The sequence below is a fragment of the Pholcus phalangioides genome, unplaced genomic scaffold (genome assembly GCF_987345545.1).
Source record: "Pholcus phalangioides strain wild (caught in Gottingen) unplaced genomic scaffold, Ppha-v1.0 ptg000016l_1, whole genome shotgun sequence".
In the NCBI taxonomy this organism is placed as follows: Eukaryota; Metazoa; Arthropoda; class Arachnida; order Araneae; family Pholcidae; genus Pholcus; species Pholcus phalangioides.
The window spans coordinates 15,517,482-15,542,876 of record NW_028301609.1 but is presented as its reverse complement, the minus strand read 5'-3'; the positions used below and the strand labels follow the sequence as shown (position 1 = coordinate 15,542,876).

Sequence of the window (25,395 nt, the reverse complement as noted above, 5' to 3'; positions counted from 1 at the left end):
TTAGTTAAATTCCGTAGTTTTGACATAACGTCAATAAATGACACTGCAAGCCAGCTTTAGAAAATTTTATTCACATCTTACAAATCAAATTTTAGCAGGAATAAAACTATAAAAGTTTCATAAAATTACTTTTATAAAATTTGATAAATGCAGTCAATAAGCATAACTGGTTACGTTTGAGCGAATGTGACCAACTATCTAATTCATTGTTTTTTTTTCAAGTTTTGTAAACTCTATTTTATTAAACTTATATAGTGTAATCTCGGCCATATCAAAATCTATCAATGTGTTTTTCTCTTTCTTGTACTGAACGTCAGCGCGTGCATTCAGTTATGTTTATTGCTTTGTGGAGACTTTCTGTGGATTTTTTTTTTCTTTTAATTTTGTGTTTTTATGTTTGGCAACGCAAGTGTTTATTTACATTTTTCCGCACATGTTTTGTGTCCACCTTAAACGCCTCGCGATAACCAGAAGTTTATTTGCGTATTTTTATTAGCACAGCGTTGAGATAGCGTAAGGAGACATTTCATCGCTCCCTCCCCCCATAATTGTAATGAGATGGCTGATATAGTTGTAGTGGGTGGTTGTATCACAGACCTGATCAGGTGGGTATTTTTATCATCGATCATATCTGGGTTGACCAATTAACTGCTCAGGGCAGTGGTGTCGGAGCCGGGCAGAAAACGGGGTGTTGCTGTGGGTGCTCGAGCACCCACAATATTCTGTACCACTCGTGAGGGCACTCTCCAGATTCATTCATTCATAAATTAAAATATGCCATAAAAGCTGAAAGCAAGCACCCACGGGTGCATAACACTCCATATATGCTCAGGATACCACTGCTTAGCCCAGTGTTTGCTAAAGCGAGCAATATTGCGCTCTGGGGGCAATGTAATGGCCTACTAGCCTGACACAACATAACGGAACACTATTTTTTGTTAGATAAGGGAAGCTTGTCTAGGTTGGTTGTTCTTTTTTGTTGGGGGGAGGGGGCTCATCACAAAGCAACAAGTGATACCACTGATGATTTAGTGAGAGATGTCCATCAAATTTCAGGCAAGTGGAACATTGCAAGGACTTGGATGAGATCACCTTAAATGTCAATATGGTCATCCAAAGTTGGTTTTTTGTAATTTTCCAACTTCGAGGCACAAATATGAGCTGGTCTATCATTAAAAAAGGTTTCTCCACAGAACGCACTGACATCTCCCCCCCCCCCATGACAAAGCTGAACGTTCATCACTACTGACAAGTTTTAAGCTAATGTTGGCATGTCTGGTGCTATAAATACACAATGTTGAATTTTTGTCATTACTATATAATCTAGAAAACTCTAGAGATACTTGAAGGCAAGGACGTAGCGGGGGGGACTTGGGGAGTCTGCCCCCCCCCCACTGAAATGTGAGAAAATAACCAAAAAAAAAGGAAAAGGATGGCGAAATCTATTGTTCTATCATCACTTTGGTCCCCCTCCCGAACGAAATCTCTGGCTACGCCCATGCTTGAAAGGAATCGTATTTCAGTTAATGCTATATCTCAACTTGCGAAAATAGCGATTCTTTGACTAATGAGTCCTGCCAGCTAGCCTTCAATCAAGATTATTTACTTTGTATTTCTACTAAGAAATCTTATGAATGAGTAAACTTAGTTACATATTGCTCTTATCAGAAACTGTGCTATAACTTAGTTTTGCTTCTGAATAGAATCTTGTGCAGGCTGTAAACTTGTAGACTGAATGAACGCCAGAACTTTGCCACTGGACTTATCCTGTTGCCGAGATCTCTTCCAGCCCAGCTTCATGGCAGAGTCTGGAATACTTCATTTTGTCCAAAAAAAAAAACATACAAAATTTTTACAACATATTTTCCCTGGATGTAAACTTTAGACTATGAAAATTAATATTTTACACTTTAACTATTGTAACAAATTAATATTTCAAACTTTAAAACATTGTATTCCACATTAAAATAATGTAAATTGTTTTCCAATATATCTAACATATATGACAAAAAAATTACTTGAGTACATTCATTGTAAGTTTTTGATGCCTTTTTCGTTTTTGTTGGTTTAAACTAGTTTTTGAGAGTTTAAACCAGTTTCTGATGCTTGTCATGTCAAAAACCCAAACCTGTGTTATGTCATGATTTAAATTTCAGCTATGCATCCAGATTCCCGATGCCAGGAGAAACATTGGCTGGAAATATGTTCTGCAAAGGTTTGGGAGGAAAAGGTGCCAACCAGTGTGTTATGGCTCAAAGACTTGGAGCTTCTTGCGCCTTGATTGCTAAAGTAAGAATCACTGTTTTTCTAACATGCCTTAATAACTGCTGTAGAATTTTTTTGATCGCTTTCAATTAGTCAGTCTGATTTTTTTTAACACAGACATTTATGTGCGACATATTGTCCCATGATTGCAAGAAGCATGAATGTGTTTTTCCTTTTTTTATCAGCTGGTTTGATACCTTATTTTTCTAAGTTTTGTCAGAAACGGGAATGTCCAACCTCCCTATTTAAACATACGATACAAACCAATTTAGGAAAATAGCTCTCCATATAGTAATGTGGGTAGAGTAAACATTCAAACACCTCATTTCCCATGCTCTTTTTTTTTTCAAGGGCATTGCATATTCAAGCTTCTGGAGTGAAGAGGACGATATTATGTGTGAAAGATATTGATTACCTGGAAGTGATTTAAATTGAGTACATTTTTTCACCATATTGTATAAGCAACACCACAATAATTAGTAGTCAATTGAGGTGAAGCAATATGCAAAACTAGAACTTGTCAAAATGAGACTAAAATACATTAAAAACTCGTGCAAGTTTCTCTCAGACTGAAAAAAAAATATCAGCATTATATTTGGTCCCAGTATTTCAAGAAGAGAACTGCATTTTTATCTGTAGAAGTGGACGCTCATTTTGTTCAAAAAGTGTCTAACCATAATTTTTCGTGTGTGAACCAATGAAGCTAGCGAGGCTGGTTCAGTGGATATATGTAGGCACTCCTAGTGTGCATGCTTGAATTTTTTTTCCTGCCTGCAGAAGCTGTCAGTTGCCAGAAAACAGCCGATGAATGAGGAAGTGTAAGGAGCCCGTCAGATTTTTGTTTTTGACAAAATGGCAGGAAAAACTTAATCGCTTTTCTGTTGAATTTTGTGTGAAGCTTGGTGATTCCCGAGTGAAAACAATCTGCAAGATTCAACAGGCCTCTGGAGATGTAGAAATGAGGCACCACACCAATAAAGTAGTTTTACAACCATTTCAGAAATGGCTGCACATCAATGAAGAATGAAGCACGTTCTGGTAGGTAACATCCAGAAATGAGATCATTATTGACCAGGTAAGGATTTTGTGATGCGGAATCATCGAATCATGATCAAAGAACTTGCAGACAAGGCAAGAATTAGAATTTGATCCGCTAATTTAATTTTGACGGAATTGGGCTTTGGGAGATACACTGTCAAAGTTATGCTGATCATCTTTGACTCCAGTGGTGTGGTTCATCCTGAGTACACACCGCACGGCACAACCATCACCAAGGAATACTACCAAGATGTTCTGCATCACAATTGGCAGCTCCATCGCAATTAGTACAGTAGCATTGTTCAAGTTTTTCCTGCCATTTCGTCAAAAATGACCCCCTCTGTCATCTCTGCCTATAGCAAGTGACTGTATCATAGACCAAAGAGTCCTTATTTTCCATGCTGTTTGACAAGGGTGCCTGGTTATGCACTAATTGAAAATACTGTCCTAGATAATAGCAAACATGGCTGATCGAAGTATGAATCTGATCTGAAGTATGCATGCCTTATCATACAAGGATTACGGCACAGCTGTATATATTTTTCTTCAAATTTTTTGATTAAATTTACAATAAAAAATCACAAATAAAGTTCATGGAAAAATTCATGCAGCTTCTTCTAATTATAGTATAGGTTGTTATAATTTTTGTTTACGGAAATTTCGCCTCCAACATTTCATCCATGGCACAGTTTGCCCCAGACATTTTTGCCTGCTCTGACCATGTGAGTGGCAAAGTAAGTGACTGTGTGAGTGACCAAGTGACTGATTGTATGAGTGATTATGTTAGTGACCATATGAGTGACAAAGTGAGTATGTTGAGAAGACACCAATGAATAAGGCAAATACACAAAAAATAATAAAAGTCCTAATGCATTTCAACACCAATGGGTGCCGTCTTCAGAGGAAAAATTTAACCACTAGTCTCGCTGACCGAGTTTCCCACTTGGGTTGAATACCAAATCTTCACGCTCGGTTGCTCAGCGGAAGAAATATGTCTGTTCACTTCAAACGGCGTGGTCAGAATGAAGCTGTGAGCCTGCGTGAGATACTAATGCAGCGTCCTGATTGGACATTTGCGGAATAGTGCTATTCGATTGGTCCCTTTGAATTTTCTTGTAATTCCCGCTCAAAATGAATTTAAGCCATGGTGTTGCGATCGGGGGTGTAGATTTATTATCGTTCACTAGTATATTTTTGAAGGCCCGAATATATGTGCCTTCATAGAAATCTAGATCAACTGTGGACTTGACTTTGTGAAAAACTCTCGCTTCTTGAAATTTGAATTTATGGCCTTCTTTTGCCAACAGTGAGCGGCGATGGTCGATTTTTCACATTCCTGATTCTTAACACAGCGAGCGTGTTCATTTAATCTTGCTTTTATGGGTCTCCTTGTCTGTCCTATATAACCAAGAGAGCAATCACCACATGGAATGTAATAAATGCCCCATTGTTTATTATGCAGTATAGCATCTTTAGGGGGCATGAAACCAAAGGTTTTAGTGGGCACATCTATGGTTGTTAGATTAAACTTTTTAAGAATCGGTTTGATCTTCAGTGAGAGTATTGGATCATAGGGTATGACTACACTTTCTCTGAGTGGTCTCTCTGTAATATTTTCTAGAGTGGTTCCTCGTGCCGGTTTCAAGAATTTTCTACTTAATTTATCAACTCTCTTGGTGTTGAACCCCTTGTCTATCGCAATTGCTCTGATGGTTTCAAGTTCATGGTCTAATGTGTTCCGATCTGAACAGATGTTAAATGCTTTTGCTACATAGGTGCGAAAAGACGAAAGTTTCTGTTGCATGGGATGGCAAGATCTGAAATGAGGTGGTAATGAGACCGCGAAAGCCTTTCGCGCACTCATTTGATCACACTCATATGATAATGCACTTGGTCACTCATTTGATCATGCACTTGGTCATTCACTTGTTCACTGAAGGACTGGACATACCCCACTTCCCATCTCAAAAAGTCTCATTTGATCACTTTCATATGGTCACAGTTGTTGGTCTCTCACCTCATTTGGCTACTCATATGGTCATTCACTTGGTCACTCATATGGTCATTCACTTGATCACTCATATGGTCATTCACTCATCCATGCAGTCACTCACACAGTCACTTGCTCATTTGGTCACTCACTCTGTCACTTAAGCAGTCAGTAAAGGAGTGAAATGTATCTGGGACAAGACGTGTCAAGGGCAAAATGTCGGAAACAAAATTATCAGATCCCATACTTTTACAAGCAATAAAAAAAGTTAATCTTTGTTTCAGAAATACTGGATCTCTTAATAATGGTAACTTCCCAATAACAGACACATTTGCTCGGTCCTGTTAGCGGCCATTGTTGGGAGGTTTTATTGTATTTATTTTTATTTATTTAATATTTTTTTTAGGTACAGTAAAAACAATGTTTTTCCCCCTTACTTTTCGGATCTACTAGCACCAAAAGGATCACTGACATCCCCAAAGCAAAGTATGCCAACATCTGTGACGTACATCGCAGAACAATCCGGAAGAATTTTAAGAAAAGTTTAAGAAAACACTACTATGAGAATTTTTTCCGCATAACATTCCCAGTCAGCCGAAGGCTCCTTGCAGAGCAATGCGAAACATTCTGCTTTTGGACTGACATGATTGCTGGAAATTCTGTGTCGTTCTCAGACTCTCATCTAATAATCATACATATAAAATTTTTAGTTGCTATGTAGACCAGATGCTCGAGATTTATCAAGCCCCATACCTGATCATGCAATAATCACACGATATTCAAAGAATTTCATTTGTTTTGTATTAGACTGCACAAAGGTACAGCCTACAACATAAATTAGTGAGAGGTATGTTTATTTTTATTAATTAATTTCGGTGTGTGATAATTTTTACAGCTTGGTAATGACAGCTTTGGTGAGGAGCACCTCAAAGGCATAAACGATTGCGGCATAATTTCAGGTGATATCACTTCTCTATAACAATCACTACAATATATTTTATTACAAATTAAATTAACTTCTGATTCATAATTTTTACTGCGCAGTCAAAATTGACGTCCGATTGTTTCAGTAAAATATACACACATTTATGCACATGTTATTGCTCTTGATAGGGTTACTAAATTTTCAACTCATAAAGTACTCACATATGTGGCTGACCATCTTTAACTCGTAAACATTGATCTGAGGAATTTCTAGTGATTTGAGTCAAGTCATGCCAAAATGTTAGGGAAAAAAAACTAAAAGTAGTCACACTCTTCAGATGGAAATTGTGACTACTTTTTTTGGGAACCCAGGAACCCTCCCCCCCCCCCCCACACGAGGGGAGCCTGAAGAGAGCCTGGTTTTCATGCTATAAATTTATTCACACAAATACAAACACCACAACAGGCAGATTGTCCAAAGAGGTTGCTTAAAAAGATAAAATACAACCCTATGAAAAGGCATATATCTCAAAAGAAAAACTAATAATTAATACTATATGATACACTACCCATAAAAAAGATTGTTTGTCTTAGTCTAACTATGGATAGCTTTTTGATTTATCCCACTATGTTTATCATGTCAATTGTGTTGGAATTCATAATCCTTGGAAGTAAGCTATCCCATTTATTGACAACTTTATTACAGAAAAACTTCCTGCACCACCATAACCTAGAATTCTCCCTTACTAAACGATACTGGTGTCCCCTTGTCAAAGCGATTTATTGCCAGTGTACTAAAACCTCAAGGCATACACCAATCCACACAAGACAAACTAAGCCCCTGAAAAGTGGAAGGATCACTTTATAAGAATGTAAAAAGACCTTTTTTGAGAATAAAACTGGGTATTCTATTTGCTTTTTTTTATCACTGCTCAACAATGTTCAGAAAACTTAAGCTGCTTGTCAATAAAAATTCAACCATCAGGGACCCTAGTTGCATCTAGGATAGTAATACCATTCAACTTGTAAATGAATCGTGGATTGTTTGAACCAAAATGAGTGACCATGCATTTGTCAATGCTAAAGGTCATGGTCGAATCGTTAACCCATCCTGCAAACATATTCAAGTTTCGAAGATTTTTTAACAACTGGCTGTTGCGAAGATATATTTTGGAAAGAGAGAAAATTCAATTTATTTTCCTGCGGGGAATCGAACCCACGCCCTGGACCACTAGACTACAGAGGCAACGAATATCTCAATCTTTCCTTGGAGCTCGTGCGCACTGAAAGGGACCGTACATGGATGGCCGGACCAGACTCAGGCCAAGCTCACAACTGCTGACGCTGCCACCAGATGGCTACTTATACAAGGATGACGTCACTCTCCGCTACCATACGAAGATTTTTTAACAACTGGCTGTTGCAAAGATATATTTTGGAAAGAGAGAAAATTCAACTACCCCTGCGAGGAATCAACCCCACGTCCTTTCACTTTCCCGGTGAACGCCCTAGACCACTAGACTACAAAGGCACAGAATCTCTCAATCTTTCCTTGGAGCTCATGTACGCTGATAGGGACTGTACATGGACGGCCGGACCAGACTCAGGCCAAGCTCACAACTGCTGACGCTGCCACCAGATGGCGACTTATACAAGGATGACGTCACTCTCTGCTACCATACGAAGATTTTTTAACAACTGGCTGATATGTGAAGATATATTTTGGAAAGATAGGAAATTCAACTGCCCCTGCTGGGAACCGATCCAAAATATATTTTCGCAACTGCCAGTTGTTAAAAAATCTTTGTATGGTTGCATGGAGTGACGTCATCCTTGTATATTCAAGTTTGTCTGGAGCCTCTCCTTATTGCTTTTATTTTTGACTACCCAAATAAGCTTCATGTCCCCTGCGAAATTGCTCAGAATCTCATTAATACCCTGATCCAGCTTATCGATAAAAAGGAAAAAAAAAGAATGGAATTAAGGACACTTCCTTGAGGAACTCCACTTTTAACACCTGTCCGATCAGAAAATTCCCTATTCCCCCATAACCCGCTGTGACCTATCTCACAACCACGATCCTATCCAATTCAACAAGTTGCTCCCAATTCCAATCTCATGTAAACGCTTCAAGAGTTTACCATGTTGGACCCAATCGAATGCCTTCTGGTAATCAAGATGAACAATGTCAAATTTTTTACCTTTTCCAAAGCCTTAGTCACATGATCATAGAAGCAAAGGCGGTTGGTTACGCATGACTTCTCCTTCCTGAACCCATGCAGGTTTTCCAACATTGTGTTATTTCCACCTATCCACTTTACCAATTGCCTTTTAAGAATAATTTTTGAGAGGGAGACATCAAACTCCCAGGGTGATAGTTTGACATGGCTTCTTTACTACCCTTTTTAAATATCGGAATCATATTAGCAAGCTTCTAATCCTGAGAGAATAGCCTCAGCAACACTACTTCTGCAAATCTGTGCAACTGGCTCCAACAATTGCACAACATGATGTTAATTATTTAATAGCTAGAAAAAATTCATAGACTCATTGATGGTGCGGGGGGGGGGGGCTTAGTTAAAATAAGGAAGCCACAGGCAGAATAAATGACTGATCAAAAGGAAGTCACCAACGAAAAAAATTTGTTGAAAAACACTTGAGTTTAATTCCTTCACAATATAGCCTCTCTATATTAAACATGGGCATCTAGTGACCCTAGCCATGAGTTTAAAATCAATTTGTGACAATTCTCAAATTTTTTATAGTTTAAACCGTTTCTATATTGATCTGTCGAATTGATAATTCTTTCAAACACGTTTTTGCAGATTACATCACTATTACAAGTGAAGAAAGCACAAGTACTGCATCTATATGTGTGACCGAAAAAGGTGAGACCAGCTACGTGTTTTTTGATCAGGTTAAAAATAATTTTTTAGCTTTTGCTAAATACAATCAATTCTCAATAAATCAAATTCAGAGGAGTTGAATCCAGTGAAATCTCATTACAAGTAGTCTTTATATGACAGTGAATATCAAGATTTCAACATATCTGTTATACGAGTAATATATATTACAAGTTAAAGATTACACATGTGACCCCAGAACCTTCATTATTAGGGCATGATTTAGTGAATCAAATCAACAATGATTCTAAGTATTTCATTGGCTGTTGTTTCATTAGAATAATCAAGATTTCACAGTAATTGTTTATTAATTGCACTAAATAACCTCAATTATATTCTATCTATTGCCAATCTAGCTTCTATCAGTCGGGCCACAATCAATCGGGGTGTGTTACCAAAGACCAAAATTGACTGGTCATGTTTCCCTCTCGCCAATGAATTTAATGAGAATTTTGGGTTCCCGTAGGAAGTGAAAAGAGTTTAAGAGGAATTTTAAGTTTTGAAAATTATTTTTTCAACAGAATCATTGCATATGAGCTATTATACAGTAATTCTTTCATATTTCTGTTCTCTGAGTCGAATACAGTCGAACCTGCCTATAGAGAGCCCACAGCAGGGTTGGGCATTTTGCCGGGACAGGGGCAAAAACTGGTAAAAAACCAGGACAAAAATGACAAAAATGGATAAAAACTAGGACAAAAATGGCAAAAACGGTTTTGTCAAAAAAAACATTTTACTCAATTGTAAATCTGATCAAAAATACATTTGCAAATAGAGATACAGTCGATTCCCGTTATAATAACCATATATTATAGCAATCATTCCATTACAATGACTATAGGAAAAGTCCCTAATGTTTTTGTACAATGACTATTCTATATTTTTCCTTTCGATAGAATCCCAAAGCAGAATGTTTTGCATTGCTCTGCAACGAGCCCTCGGCTGACTGGAAATGTTCTACAGTAAAAGTTCCCATAATAGTGTTTTTTTACATAACAGTGTTTTCTTAAAATTCTTCCATATTGTTCTGCAGTAGAACTGATTGTTCTGCGACGTATGTCACAGATTTTGGCATATTCTGCTTTGGGGGATAGAATGACCACCTGTTGTCTGGGATGATCAGAGTCGTTATAACAGTACACAATTTTTTTTACATTCATGTACATTGCATTTTACAAAGCATTTCACGTACATTGCACAGATTTCAGAGTGCATTGCACAGATTTTAATTGTCTTTGTTACTGGACCAGATTGCAATCACAATGCAGTTAAATTTACGAAACCCCATGGAAGAGTACCCTAGCATTATAGCCATAGTAAGAAAGAAAAAGACTGGTATTCTTTCTAAAATTTGGTCCCAATTAACTAATATCTATATTTATTTCTATGAAAAACTATACCTTTTTTGACTTATGCAGTTGTCGCCAATCCCACCTATTACATAACTTCAGGGGTATTACTGTACTTTGCCTTTTTAGAGAGAATTGATTTAATTTGGGCTAAATTTACTGCTTCCTTAGCAAACACTTTTGTAAAACATGATTTATGTTTATTCTTTGATTTATAAAATTAATAAGCATGTACACTACTATGTTAAAAAAATTCAGAGACTTATTACAGAAGAATGAATACAAATTAAGCTTGTTTGTTTAGTGTTTCCTTTGAAGTAACTACCCTGTGCAATTATGCATTTTTGCTATTGTTCATACAAAGATGTAAATGCGGATTACACATTTTTTTCTCCTCCCCCCCCCCCCTCCAGTGCCTTTGTCGTTGCTTGCTGCACTTCTTTGTAACCTGAGAATCATTGCCCTTAAACAGATTCTTTATCTAAGGAAAACGTCGCATGGGGTAAGATCAGGGGAATAAGCTGGTTGTAGAAGTATCGCAATGTGATGTTTTGACAGGTAATCTGACACCAGGAAGAACCTGTGAGTCCTTAAACATCTGCATAATTTGGTAAAATGTGAGTAACCAGATCTTTGGACAACAAAGTCATGGATGCTCCATCACAATAATATGACAGCTTGCAGGTCCATCCTGGTATCTGATCACCCGCCAAAACATCACATTCTGATACTTTTCACAACCAGCTTATTCCCTGATCTGGCGCCATATGATTTTTTCCTCAAATAAATAATTTGCTCAAAGGGCAACAATTCTCAGGTTCTGAGGAAGTGAATCGAGCAGCAACAAAGAAACTACTACTACTTAGCCATTCATGCACTTCATACACATTCCTCTACAGAATTTCTAATTAATTGGTACATGCCGGAATGTATGTTTTGAACCTAACGTGAACTTTGTTTCTGTGTAATGCTTGTTATGTGTAGTGCTACCAGCAGTTTTTCTAACCAACGAAGGGAGTGGAGAATGTGGCAGAAAAAGGCTTCCAATTCGCATTTATATCTTTGTATGAACAATGGCAAAAATGCATAATTTCACAAGGTAGTTACTTCGAAGGAAACACCAAATAAACAGGTTTAATTTGTATTCATTCTTCTGTAATAAGTCTCTGAACTTTTTAAATGTAGTAGTATATCATGTTAACATAATTCTAAAACCAGAGTTTGTATGTGTTTCAAATGATTTTTGTTGCATTAAATTTTTTCTGAAATGATACTGGGGAAAAAAATATGAGAAAAAAATGGGAAGTACGGTAAAACCTCCCAACAACGGCCACTAACAGGACCATGAAAATGTGGCCATTATTGAGGGAGGAATGGCCATTATATTTCTGAAGAAAAAACTAATTTTTGTGATCTATGTAACATGTAAAATGATAATCTGTTCTTCAATTGGTTACGATAATTATATAATTGACTAGATTGAAAAGTATGATTATATTTACACTGTAATATTATAACTGATTAATCAACAGGGCAGCAACTAGAGAGGATCAGGTGGGTCTGGCCCCAGGTATCGGACCCAAAGGGGGTGCCAAAATATGTGCTTGCCCCGGCTGACCAAGCATCTAGTTGCAGCCATGTTAAGTGATATTCAGCGCTATTTTGACATCCTAAAATTTAGGCTTGCAGTGCAACACAACTGAAATGACTTGATGAGAAAAACTGATATGGACCAAGACAGTGTACCTGCAACCCCCAAAATAAAATAGTTATTTATTCCCATGATCAACTAGACCACACACACTCAAGATGCACGGGTCAAATGTGACTCTTAAAGTCATCTGATGTGGCCCCCGATCTCAAACCTAATTTTGTAAGAGTGAACTGAGAAGCACATTCTCACATCACATCAGCGACCCGCAGCACATTTACAGATGGTGATTACACTTGAGTGGCCTAGTGCGCTGTTTCTAGATCACTCAGGTGACTCATGATTCATTTAAACATAACTTATGCGATCCGTGGCGCATTTAAAAACCACTGATGTGGCTCTTTTTCCCTCTGCACTGCTTCAATGTACCCATCTAACATTTATACCCAGGAAAAGAAAACATACATAATTCTTTTCCCCCACAGACTTCAGGAGAATAAACTCCCTCGAAAATCGACTTGCAAAATTATTTTCCTCATAGTGATATGCATTTTTTTTTTTTTTTTTTGACTCCATGTCTAAAGTGGCCATTGTTCGAAATTGTTGTTCAAAGGTTACCTGTAATGTTAAGTCTATGGGACGCTTTTAATTCCAACAAAATGTGGATGTTGTTCAGAGATAACCCCCATTGTTCAGAGGTGGCTGTTAGAGGAGGTTTTACTGTACAATTTTTGATGCTTTAAAAAAAACCCATTATTTTTCGGACATATTCTACTGCAGTTTTTCCCAGCAATGGCAAAAACTCACCAACTCAAAACTATATTAATTCTTATATTAAAGTTTGTGTTCAAAACCATCCTATATGCATTTAAAAAAAATAATCAAATTGCACAATAATGCCTTGCATACATAAATGGGGGAAAAGTCAATTTTTGACACTTTTTATAAAAACTGGCAAAAACCTATTTTTGCCGGGACGGTTTTTACCGCAGTTTTTTTTTCACCTATGGCAGATACTCCCCAACCCTAGCCCACCACATTTGATAAAAATTTTCTATGCATGTGTCTCAGAACTCAAGTAACTATTATACTTACATAGTATGATAACAACTTGAAATGCATGCGTCAATATTTTGAGTTTGTGATGGTATGTGTGAAAAAATATCATAAATATTTAAAAACTACTTCAGCCAACATTTTTCTTTTGAAAAAAGGCTTGAACAGCATACTGTATGTGCCGGGAGCTATCAGGAAACTTACGCCATCTGATGTGAAAAAGGCAGAACCTACCATAGCAGGAGCAAAAGTATTGCTTTGCACATATGAAGCATCTTTGGACACATTACGAGAAGCATTAATGATTGCCAAAAAACATAGTGGTAAGATATGTTTAGTTGACAATGGTATAAACAATTGTTATTTGCAAACAATGTGTTTTAAAGCAACACTTCTTCAATACTTCTTAATTACACGAATTTTCAATTTCATCATTCGAGTTGAAACAATATTTTGCATCCTAGGATATAGATTTGATTCAGTGTACTACTTACTAGAACTTTTTTAGCAAGCAGTCGCCATGAATTTCTATCTTTATATCTATTACTAACAGAAGTTTTTATATTTTAGCCTATTAATTTAAATTTTTTCTGAGATCATGAAAGTGATGCATGTCAGTTTGGAATACGAGATCATAATGTATGCTTGATAGTCTCGCTGTGTTGCTCATCAGATTTGCCTTCATAGCCTTTCTCCCGTCTTTAGAATCGACAGTTTTTTTGCATATCTTACATTGGCTGATCACCAAAAAAAAGATCCTAAAGTAACTCTGGTAATGAGAGGGCAAAAAGTATTTTTCCCATACCTATATGATTAGGGAGAAAAGGGGCATTATTTATTCTCTTCCATAGTTTTGTAATATACCATCCAGCTTGTACAGAGGACAGAGGAGCAGCATCAAACGGAAGCTTATGAGAGTCTACAGACTCGGTACACCCTGAGAAAATGCATCTATGTCAGTCAGTCATTTTGTATTATAGGATAGGGGCCGTTCAAGTATTACGTCATCATCGATGTGGGGGAGGGGGGTTTCCAATTTGCTGACTTTTGATGACGAGGGGGAGGTTTAGATAATGCTTACATCATCAACCACCCCTTATGAAAATATGAGTTAGGATTCAGAGGGGCAGAGCTGATGACGAAATTTTGCTGACAAGGGGGGGGGGGGAGTCAAAAATGGCTAAAAATTTGCTTACGTAATACTTGAACGGCCCATAACAAAAAACATCTTGATTCCAATCATGCCATGTATGAAATATCTCTGTTGCCCTCCATGATGCCAGCAGGGTTTGGCAACTTATGAGGTTGGATAATGCACATATCTATCAACGAACTGGGTTGCAATCCTGGGTTCTATCAGTAAAAACTGTGTCTGAATTTTTACTATCATCCTGTGTGCAGTTTTTTTATTTCATACAAACCAAAAGTACTACATTAGAGGTATTTATGGCTAGTGGTTCTCAAAGTGTGTGTCGCGACACACTTTGTATTTTGCCAGGGGGCATCATGAAGTGCTAGCAATATTGATGTGTTCCTGTTCTCGGTGCTTTGAAATGGTTCTTTCATGGATGTAGGCTATCTACTGGATTATTCTGGAGATGAATTATATATGACTAGTGTAAGGGAGCCGTGGGTCACAAAAGTTTTATAAGCACTGGCTTAAACAGACATCCCTAATCACTAAATCACTTATTTTTTGTAAAAAATGCCAGTGAGTTCTCATTTGATTACAATCATTTCCCAAAATCATAATGGATGGCTGATCTACTTGTCATGTTACTCCAACTGTAGCAAGTTTATCAGTTTGTCGTCTGTTAATTTTGAATGTTTTAACAAACTTGTATTTATGTGATGTAGTATTTCTCTCTAGTGTTTACCAGCTAATAAAATCTAATTTCTTCCACTTTCACTTCTAATATTGAAAACAAATGGCAGCAACATTAGAACACCGAAATTTAGAAACTCTTTCTCTCTCACAAAATTCTGACAACATAAATGCGTTAGGACCACACATGCATGTGCAACACATTCCAGCATGCACCAAATCATTAAAAATTCATCAGAGGAATGTTTATTAGGTGCATGGTAGGGTCAATTGGTATTAGCAATAACTTTTTAATCCTTATAGCTGCAATGGTGAAATATTTCACCTAACTTGATGCCTTGTATTTCTGCAATTCGAGGATATGCTTGCTTAAAACCCTCTTATTTCTGCAATTCTGAGCCCAAACGCATTTGTAATGATGTTTCACCTAAGAGCATGTTTTCCCAGCTAATAAAATCTCACTCCCAAACCTGTCAAATCAACTGCCAGTGGTTGAAGTGTCAGATTTTGTTCAAAGTTTGATAACTAGAGAGACTTTGTTTTTTTTTTTTTTTCCTTTTGCTGCCTTTCCTTTCAGCATAGTGTAGGAATATGCATACAGTATAAGTAACAGAAAAAGAGTATTTTTCTTCCTCTCTTGTTTTTTTTTTATTGTTTTCTGAGGCAGTGGAGAAGCTTTATCCACTGCATGAAATTGCAAGAAAAATTCTTCCTAAAAAATATGGCATTTTGTAAAGAGTTCCATGGTTTCCACTGTGGCAGTTACAGTGCAGATCAGGTAAATTTATAAAATCACTCAAGTTAACGGTCAATGTTCCCAGTTGAGACGCCAGTTTCGTTAATTAGAAAAAATATAGTTCATGAAATGTTTTGATGTGCTTCCAGTAATGTCAAGGGGTAGTAGAAGGTATAGGAGTAGGATCCACCAATTCAATTTAGACCTAAAGGGCATTTGTGCTCCTCACTTGGGGTGAGGAGTATGAGTTCTTGGAGCTTTGAAGCTTCCCTCATTTACCGACAGGTAGCTTCTTTGGGATGGGATTCATTGTAATAGGAGTGGAGTCTGGGAGATTCAAGATAGGCTCAGGTGAGGTTTTTTACACCCAGACCTCGTAGATGGGAATGCAGGTTAGTTATTGTTAATAATAACAGTATGGATGGGGAATTACCCACCTCTGACTTGGATGGCTTCTCGATTGACACTCAGTTGGAGATCAATATGAAAGGGACTTTCTTAGGTTGGTGCTCAATAATTTTTTGTATCAGCATGTATCAGAAGCCACAAGAGGGGTACTGATATTTTGGGTTTAGTTCTCATTATGTTGTTGAACATATTTCTGTGGGGAACAAGTTTTCTTACAGTGATCAACGTGTTGTTAGTTTTTACTGTAACTTTTCTTTAAATAAGATTGATAACAAAAAACTAGTTCCTTGTTTGCGGAGAACTAACTTTGATGTTTTGAGAGAACAATTAGCAGAAGTTTTCAAAGAATGGTTTGAATCAGTCAGGGTGGTGAGTCAATGGGAAAAATTTAGTACGAAGTTGCCCTCTGTTTTGCATGATGTCATATCCTTTGTTTGAAAAAAGCGTGTTTGTACATTGTGCTCCCTATGGTTCACGGATAGTGTACATAACCTTTATCTTGAAAAGAAAAGAGCATTCAGAGAGTATAAGTGTGGACGAGATGACCTGTCATTGTTTACTGATAAATAAAAGAAGGGCGTTGAAGAAATCTATAAGGGATAGTAAAAAGGAAGTTGAAGCTAGGTTGGCAAATAATATTGGCTGTCAAGGACCCAAAATCATTTTTAGATACATCAATAATGGATGTTGGCTCCCTCTCAATGGGAGAGTCTAGGGTAGAGAGCAATGTAGGCATGTGTAGTGTTTTCAATGACTTTTTTTCATCGGTTTTTAATGGAGATAATTCAATGTACGACTGTTCATGGGGTAATAAAATCCTCAACAAAATTCAAGTGGAAGACATGGAGGTCCTAAATCTTCTACAAATTGTGTGTGTGTGCAAGCAAGGCACCAGGATCAGATGATATCTATCCCAGGGTCCTCAGGGAATGTGGTAATGAATTGTTGGGGTCACGGTCGCATAGATTTACAGTGATCATGTTGCTGAGGGATTGGAAGCTTGCTAATGTTCTTCCGATATTTAAAAAGGGTAGTAGAGAAGCTGTGTCCAATTGAAGCTGTGTCCAGTGAGTTTGACTAGCTCCTTCGCAAAAATTTTGGAAATTGTTATCAAGAGGCACTTGATGAAGTGAATAGATGAGAATATAATGCATTGTCGGATAATCAGCATGGGTTCAGGAACAGGAAGTCATGCGTAATTAACCTCCTTTACTATACGATCACATGACTAAGGCTTTGAGTAAGGGCAAAAATGTTGATGTCATTTACCTTGATTTCCACAAGGCATTCAATCGGGTCCAATATGGTAAACTGTTGAGGTGTTTTTTTTTTACACAAGATTGGGACACCTTGCTGAATTGGATAGAATCGTGGTTAAGAGATAGGTCAAAACAAGTTATGGTGAACGGGGAAGTCTCTGGTTGGACAGGCATGACAAGTGGAGTTCCTCAAGGAAGTGTCTTTGGCCCAAATTTTTTTCACTTTTTATTGATAAACTTCATCAGGGTATCCATGGGATTTTCAGCAAATTCACAGATGTTGTTGCGGGTAGTCTGAAATCAGCAATAGGGAGTTGCTCCAGAGCAACTTAAACAGTATTGTAGCATGGGCAAATGAATGGAGCTTGACGTTTAGCTTTGCAAGTGCATAATCACTCATTTTGATTCAAACAACTCACGTTTCTCTTATTAGTTAAATGGTGTCACTATTCCGGATGCAACTATGGTCACTGATTTGAGAATTGTCATTGAGGAGCAGCTTATATATAGGTTTTCTGAACATGGTTCAGCAGTGGTCAAAAAAATGTATCAAATGTTCGGTTTCATTTTCAAAATGGTCTCTTCTTGTTCTCTTAAAATCATCCTTCTGTTTTTCCGAGGCTTCATTCGTCGTGGATTGGATTATGGTGTAAGGTTTTAGAGATCATACCTAGAGAGGGACATAGACTTGGTTGAAGGGGTACAGAGAAGATCTATGCTTATCCTTATTAGCACACGGGATTGAATTATGAAGTGAGAGTTCTTATTTTGAGTATGCTTACATTGGATGAACGTAGGTATCTAGGAGATATGATCGAAGTGTTCAAAATTTTCAATGGGATGGATAGGATGGACCATGAACTTTTAGTACACCGCCAATTGACTGCTTTTACAAGGGGACGCCAGTATCGATTGGTAACGGACAATTCTAGGTTATGGTGTCGCAGCGAGTTTTTCTCTAATAGGGTTGTTAATGAATGGAATAGCTTTCCCCCAGAGGTAATGAATTCTAACACAATTGACACGTTTAAAAAGAAATATGGTAAACATGTTTGGTGTAAATCAAGAAAATATCCATACTTAGAATAAGGCAACCATAAGTATTCTTTTTGGGCATTGTATAATATTTTATCATGTATATATATTGTTTGTAATTGCATTTTTTATTGGGTTGCTGTATTTTTGAAATATATGACATCTATATTTGTTATGGGCATCTTTTTCTCAGACACCTCATTGGGCATTTTGCCTGTTGTGGCATTGTATTTGTATTCACTTCATTTTTTGTTCCAGAAGGTGTGTGATTTCAAACTTGATTTGCAAAACAAAAATTCCATTAATTATTCAGCACTTATGTCATAAATTTTTTTAGTCACCCATTTTCAAGGAAGAATAAAATTGGATTATTATTATTTTTTAAATTTAATTTTAATGTTGTTTCCATGGACATGGGCAAATCCAGAACACATGCAGAAGAATTTTTATGTATTTTTCGGTTGATGTCTCTAAACTAAAGGATCAGAAGAGGGATGTAAAAAAAGAAATCATAAAAATCAATCCAAATCTGAATTCTGACTTGCAAAAGTTTAATAAAATCTTCAGCGCATTGTTATTCTAAATACCTTCTTAGTGTTTGTTATTTCACTGTTTCAGTACTGACACTAGTGAATGCGGCACCAGCTGATGCTAGTTATGACAGCTTATATCCTTTTATAGACGTGATATGCTTGAATGAAGTAGAGGTAGCAGTCTTTTGAATATATTCTTTCTTTGTCAATTCTGAAGCACACAAGAGATTTCGAGAGTTGTTTGATAACAATGAAAACAATAATTATTAATGCATTGCAATCAAAACTGATGATATTAACAATAAAGATTTTTATCAAGTTATTACCATGAAAAAAAAGAAACAAATGAAAAGATCAGTTATCAAATGACTTCATTTTCATCTATTACTACAAACAATTACTGTTAAACAATAAACAAGCCTCACGTTTCCCGGCATGCCAGAAATGATCTGATTTGAATCGGAAAACTGTTGTTCCTAGATTTTTCTAGCGTGTCAGATTATGAGGAAAATACAGTGGTAAAGGGCATAGATCATTGTTATTAAACTGTGGGATTTCTATTTAGTCCACAAAATATTTAAATTCATGTAACTGCTACATATATTCAATACATGAAATACTGTCTCTAAATAGTTTTTATTTGCTTTAGCTGTCATCGGATCTGCAATTTTTTTTTAAATCCAATTCCTGTCTGTCTGTAAAATTTTTCAGCTATTTTCACTGGCTGCAGGTGTAAAAAAGTTGAAGAACCTTTAAATCAGGGAGTCTTGGATGTATGGCCTAGTGGCCATATGCGGTTCTCAAAGCTTTTACGCTGTGGCCGATGAAAATTTTTAGAAAATGGCTAAAATTATTGGAAGCTGATTGAATTTTTAAAGAAAAATTAATTTGATTAAACCTGCAGGCCGTTAAGAGTTATACTGTGGTATTTTTTTTATTATTGTGAGATCCTTTCCCGATTCACAAGTAACGCTATGCATTTGATACATTACCATCAACAAGTTTTTGGGGAGCCCTGATTTCATATATTTTAAGATGAAAAAGTCAGAATATACAATTACATAATTTACTAAAATGCTGAAAGCACCAAAATGAAAAAAAAAATTTGAAAGAAGTAATTTCAGAATTATTGAAGTCATATATACAGGAAAATTTAGCTAATTTGAACTTGGTTAATTAACATTTTTGGACAATTTCAATTATAAGGATTCCCCTTGAGTTTCCTATTTAATTCAATGAAATCACCTGTTTGATTTGAATTTTTTCATAATGTTTTGGATAATTCAAAGTTCTATTCAGATATGTCATTTGCAAAATGTCTTTTCTCGGAATTCCTCGCTAACTTTTAGTCATCTTTTTTTTATTCCATGGTTTACTGATCTTTTCCAGAATATAAACAGGAATAAACCAGAATTTTTAAACAGGATTGGAGCATGGGGGAAAATAAATGGAGCATGATGTTTAGCTTTGACAATTGCATTGTTGCTCATTTTGTTTCAAACAACCCACTTGCCACTAGGGTCAAACAATCCCGGATGCCACTAGGGTCACCGATTTAGGAATTCTCATTGACGAGCAGCTTAGGTTTTTGGAACATTGTTCAGCAGAGGTAAAAAAATTTAGATTAGAATCTAGATCTATTTCTAGATTCTGAGCATGAAATAAATTGCAAACATAAGACACTGAACTTGGCACTTAGCCAAACTGTACTCACTAAGTATTGTCAATGCATTACATTAAGGTTTCCCTGATTAAAAAACAGAGAAATTAATTTTGTATAAAGCCTTGAATTCTATGACCTAATTGCTTATTCACAATAATAATAGATGTTGTGCTGAAACATAACTATCACTGGGCTTTAGCTTTTTTTAATTTTTGTATTAAATTTTGAGTTTGCTTGCTTTTTTTTACCAAAACTCATTATATATATATATATATATACAAGATTAGAAACCACAACAAGGAAATTGCTCAACAAGGTGGCGGGAAAAGAAGAAGAGAAAAATAAATAGTACTAGAGAAAAACGCCCATAAAACTATGGTTGTCATAGGCCTAATTAAATCTTTGAAAGTATAGAAATGTGTAAATGATTAAGCAACATCATGCAAGTTGGAAACGCATCCATCAATTGCGCAAGAAACAATCTTGTCAATAGAATTTGCTTTTATTGAGTTGATCTTGAGTGTCCCTTTGGTTGAGAGTGAATCGAGAAACCTGCACAACATATGTGTGATACTGAGTTGCCACCAGGCATTCACTTTAATGGGAGGAGGGGGCCTTATGAATGAAAGCACTTTTCTCTACAAGTTAATCCATGAAGTTAATTTAAGCTCAACTATTTTTCATGTTACATTAACATAGATTTTTTGTGCTTGTAGTTTATTCATTAATTCTGAATTGAATTTGAGAGATTAGGTGAAAAAAGCAGATAGGGGTGATATTAAAATATGCATTCTTAATGATTAATAAGATTGTTTTATTAATGAGCAGCCAATCAATTATTTATCAAAAAATCATATTTAAATAAAGAAAAAATCAGATCTAAATAAAAAAAAAACATTATTTTATCGTACCCTGCCTACATTCGAACATTTAAAAGAAATTACAATGAAGAAAACAACTTTTTTTTCGTTTTGGCTATAGAAAGCAATGATTTCATCACTAGTTTCACACACTGGCTTTTTTCTTCTAGCTTCAGCCGGTTTTTTACTGGACCTTGGATGATTTCATTAGCATCTGTCAATGCCTTCAATAAAAATGCTACTGGCCTTGGGAAATACAAAATTTTTTGTGTGATAATCTTTAAAAGCTGGTGTGCTGAAATCACAATTTTTTTATTGGGTAAAATGTGTTGGAGATTCATCTGTCTCTAGCACTATTGTTGGTTTGTTTTATAATATCAATGTAGTTTAGTAACACCTTTTTTACTGTATCCAAACAAGGTTCCATAGGCTTGTTCACCTTCAGAAAAAAAAATTTGTTGACTTACGGATTGATTTGAATAACATTGATGAAGAAGTATAGAATATAGTCACATATATATTGCATTTTCTAATGGAGAGGATGAAAACATATCTAAGAAAGTAACAGAGGTTCCTATTCCAACACTTGCAGAGGCTACAGAAATGTTAGAAGAAATTTGGCTGTTAAGCTAAAAAATCATATTTTTCATTGCACAAAATCTCAAAAGCTTATTTAAACAATGTTTAATAGCATCCAATAGAGGACAAAAAGTAAAAATTTACCAATGTGATAGTTTTGCATTGTATGCAAACACTAGTTGATAGATACAACTAGGAAACTGGTATAGTTAGAGGTAGTATATTCATAACATTTTTATAGTTAGTAAGAGTTTTTGTTAAAGTCTGGTTCGAGCTTTTTTGCTATTCCCTTGAGCTTGGAATTAACTAAGTTTGACTGTATATATTTTATAATTAATAAAAATTTCTGATATTCATTAAATTTTATAAATCGAATACTAACTGAAATTTATAATTTAAAAAAGAAATAATTTTGTAAGTCTTTAGCTATTTTAGGCCCTGTTCAATTCAGAGCACTGTTGAAACAATGCACAAAGCCTACGTAAATCTTGATTTAAAATTCTGATACTTCAGTATCATTTGGCCTGAGGGCAGTATGATTTGATGATTGAGGGTTCCTTATACACATTAAAATACAGTAATTTTTGAATGATTTCTCAGTGCTGATCAAAATTAAATGCTCAAAATGAAAATTTGCGCTTAATTTATTTTTTACCTCTTTCTTCAATAGGCTGAGCAAACAACAGGGATATTAGTGAACAGCAGTGACACAGCAGAAATCGCCATAGACTTCTTGAGAGGTAAAATGTGCTCTAATGTTATATTGACTTTGGGGGAAAAGGGTGCTATTTACAAAAGAAAAGAAGAGCAAAAAATAACTCGTGTGCCATCACGAAAAGTCAAGCCTTTGGACAGCACAGTAAGTGTAATTATGATTTTCTTTCTAAAATATCCTGTTACTCCGTCAATTTTTATTTTTTATGACTTCTGACGTTACATGTGGGGCAGGACTTTAATATATTCCAGCAGATCTCATAAAAGATCACATAATCTCTGGCTTTTCCCCGGGCATGAAATGAACTGATAAGAAAGGATTATTTGTATTATAGCCCATTGTGTTGATGTATCTTGTTAATCACAGGCGGATATAGGTAGATACTATATGATTGACTGGGCACGAATGCCATGTGGATGGGCCATGTTCAGCATGGCAAAAAGTCAGCCAACAGGCAATTCAAAATGCAGGTTTTGAACCAGTCATTTCATTGATGAAGGATCAGATCTGGTGGTTCACTCAAATTTCAACAATTTTCAGAACAACGTTGAAGATGAAATTTTAAGGCATTGGGGTGTTGCGGAAAAAAAAAAAACACTTGAAGCTATATTATATAAATTTCATTTTCCGATTTTGTGGAACTGGACAGTGCACTGCAAACTTGCAGCACCTTGACTGATACCAAAATATGGCTGAATGCATGGCCAACTCTGTTGACGAAAATATAGCAGAAGATGCTCCAGAAGAATTAGAAAAAAGTAAAAACAGAAAACACATGCTAAATAAACGCTGCACCATTTTCCTGAGCAAACTTAACTGATAGGGCCCAAAATATTTGCAGCTCTTGCTAGAATATAGATGAAATTGTGAAGGCTCAAAGAATAAAAAATATGCATTAATCTAAGTTTACAGATTATTTTAAATAAGGTATCTAAGTAAAATTGAATTGCACAAAATAAAATTCAAATGTATTTTGATGTATATGCATACATCGTGATTGAACAATGATTGTGTAACTTAACCAATAATTTCATTAGCATGTAGTAAAATATAGTACAGTATTTTTAATTTTATCAATCAAATTTTTCATCATTTTTGGCATGTTTTCCTTTCTTACTACAAAAACTCTATTTCTCAAAAACTTTATCTCAAAATTTTTTTCGCCCCATCAGTTTCGAGATAGAGGTTTAATCATACATCTATAGATTCTCACTTCCAAGTTTTACTTTTTGTGATATAAAACGTGAAAGGATTGTTTTTAATTCAAAAGTTTGATAACCAAGAGAAATAAGCCATAATAAATTAAAGTTTCCATCAAACAATGGCCATGAAAATCTGATCAGATAATGACTTTTCTTCTTATTTGTAGTTAGTGATTGTTATGTTCTGTTTTTATGCAGGGAGCAGGTGATGCTTTCATGGGAAGTTTGGCATATTATTTGGCGCTCTACAAAAACCTGAATTTTTCAGATATGGTGCACAGATCATGTGAGATAGCGACCACAAGTGTACTGAAGTGTGGAACGCAGAGCAGTTTCCCTCACCGTGAAGACTTGCCCTCATCACTTTTCAGTACAAACTAATGTTTCTACTATTACATATATATGTACACACACAGTGAAACCCCTCTGAATGGTCACCCTGCAGATGTATTCACTTCTTTTTTACACCCAAATAATCGCTAAGTTTTATTTTAAAAGATTTAATAGAAATCCCTTTTTTTTATGAATGAATTATTTTCTATCCTGCTAGTGTCTGCAAAAAGGGGGTTTTACTATAATTGTATGCCAATAACATTATCATAATTTGTACTTCAGAATATTTTTCCCAGTCAGAGGAGGCCTCACTACTACTTAATTGCCTCCTTCTATGAAAATTTTTTTTGGCTATGACCTTGTGTTGATAGTGCGTAGCAGTCGTTACAATCAGTTTTTGTTACTGAGAAAAGGTTTCATAAATGTTTTTTAAATATTTTCATGATTAATAGGTTTTTTTAAGCACTGAGACAATATATGAAGGCAATTGCATCAAAGTGTAGAATCCTGTTATAAATAATCGATGTTTTGAAGCATAAAAACATATTTTTCCAACAATTTGGTACATTATGTTTTATTAGTTGTTAATATTTCAAAGATTTCATAAAATATACGACAATACTTGTGGTATGTGTTAATAAAAAAATTATAGGAAACTAAATAGCATACAATTGTGGCCAACCCTCCATCATACACCCTTAGACCAGGCATTTCAGCAGGCCTATTATATTGATTTTTATAGTAAACTAGCTATAATACCTGTCGCTGCCCAGGTTTTCTTCAATTACTGTGAGGATTGAAAAAGTGGGAACTTGATATAAAGGAATAAACTATTATACATAATACTGACAGCATTAAAGAAGTGACAAACCATTGTAAAGGAATATGCATGGCTGAAAGGCATTGTTTGAGAACCAAAGTAAACATTCCGAAAGTGATTGTTGAGGCCCAGGAACCATTATTGCCAGACAAGTTTATTGCCTATTTTGGGCATTTGCCCAGCTCTGAAGAATTTTTAATGTATTGTATCATTCATGTCGGGTCCCATTTCGTATATATGCAAAATTTGGC

At 35.8% G+C, this 25,395-nt stretch overlaps 1 protein-coding gene across 2 annotated transcripts; it reads left to right on the top strand.

Moving 5' to 3' along the window:
• The first annotated feature begins 411 nt into the window (after positions 1-411).
• LOC149075135 (ribokinase-like) lies at positions 412-24,882 on the top strand. 2 transcript variants are annotated; one of them, XM_089245713.1, is made up of 8 exons: positions 412-605; positions 2,157-2,289; positions 6,189-6,252; positions 9,043-9,105; positions 13,335-13,499; positions 19,058-19,146; positions 22,745-22,933; positions 24,190-24,882. In XM_089245713.1, the coding sequence occupies exons 1-8, from the start codon at positions 559-561 to the stop codon at positions 24,370-24,372; spliced, it is 933 nt and encodes a 310-aa protein (XP_089101839.1). In that variant the 5' UTR covers positions 412-558; the 3' UTR covers positions 24,373-24,882. The 2 variants fall into 2 exon arrangements, with proteins under 2 accessions (XP_089101839.1, XP_089101841.1); XM_089245715.1 differs by having other exon boundaries at positions 413-513.
• Positions 24,883-25,395: the final 513 nt, after the last annotated feature.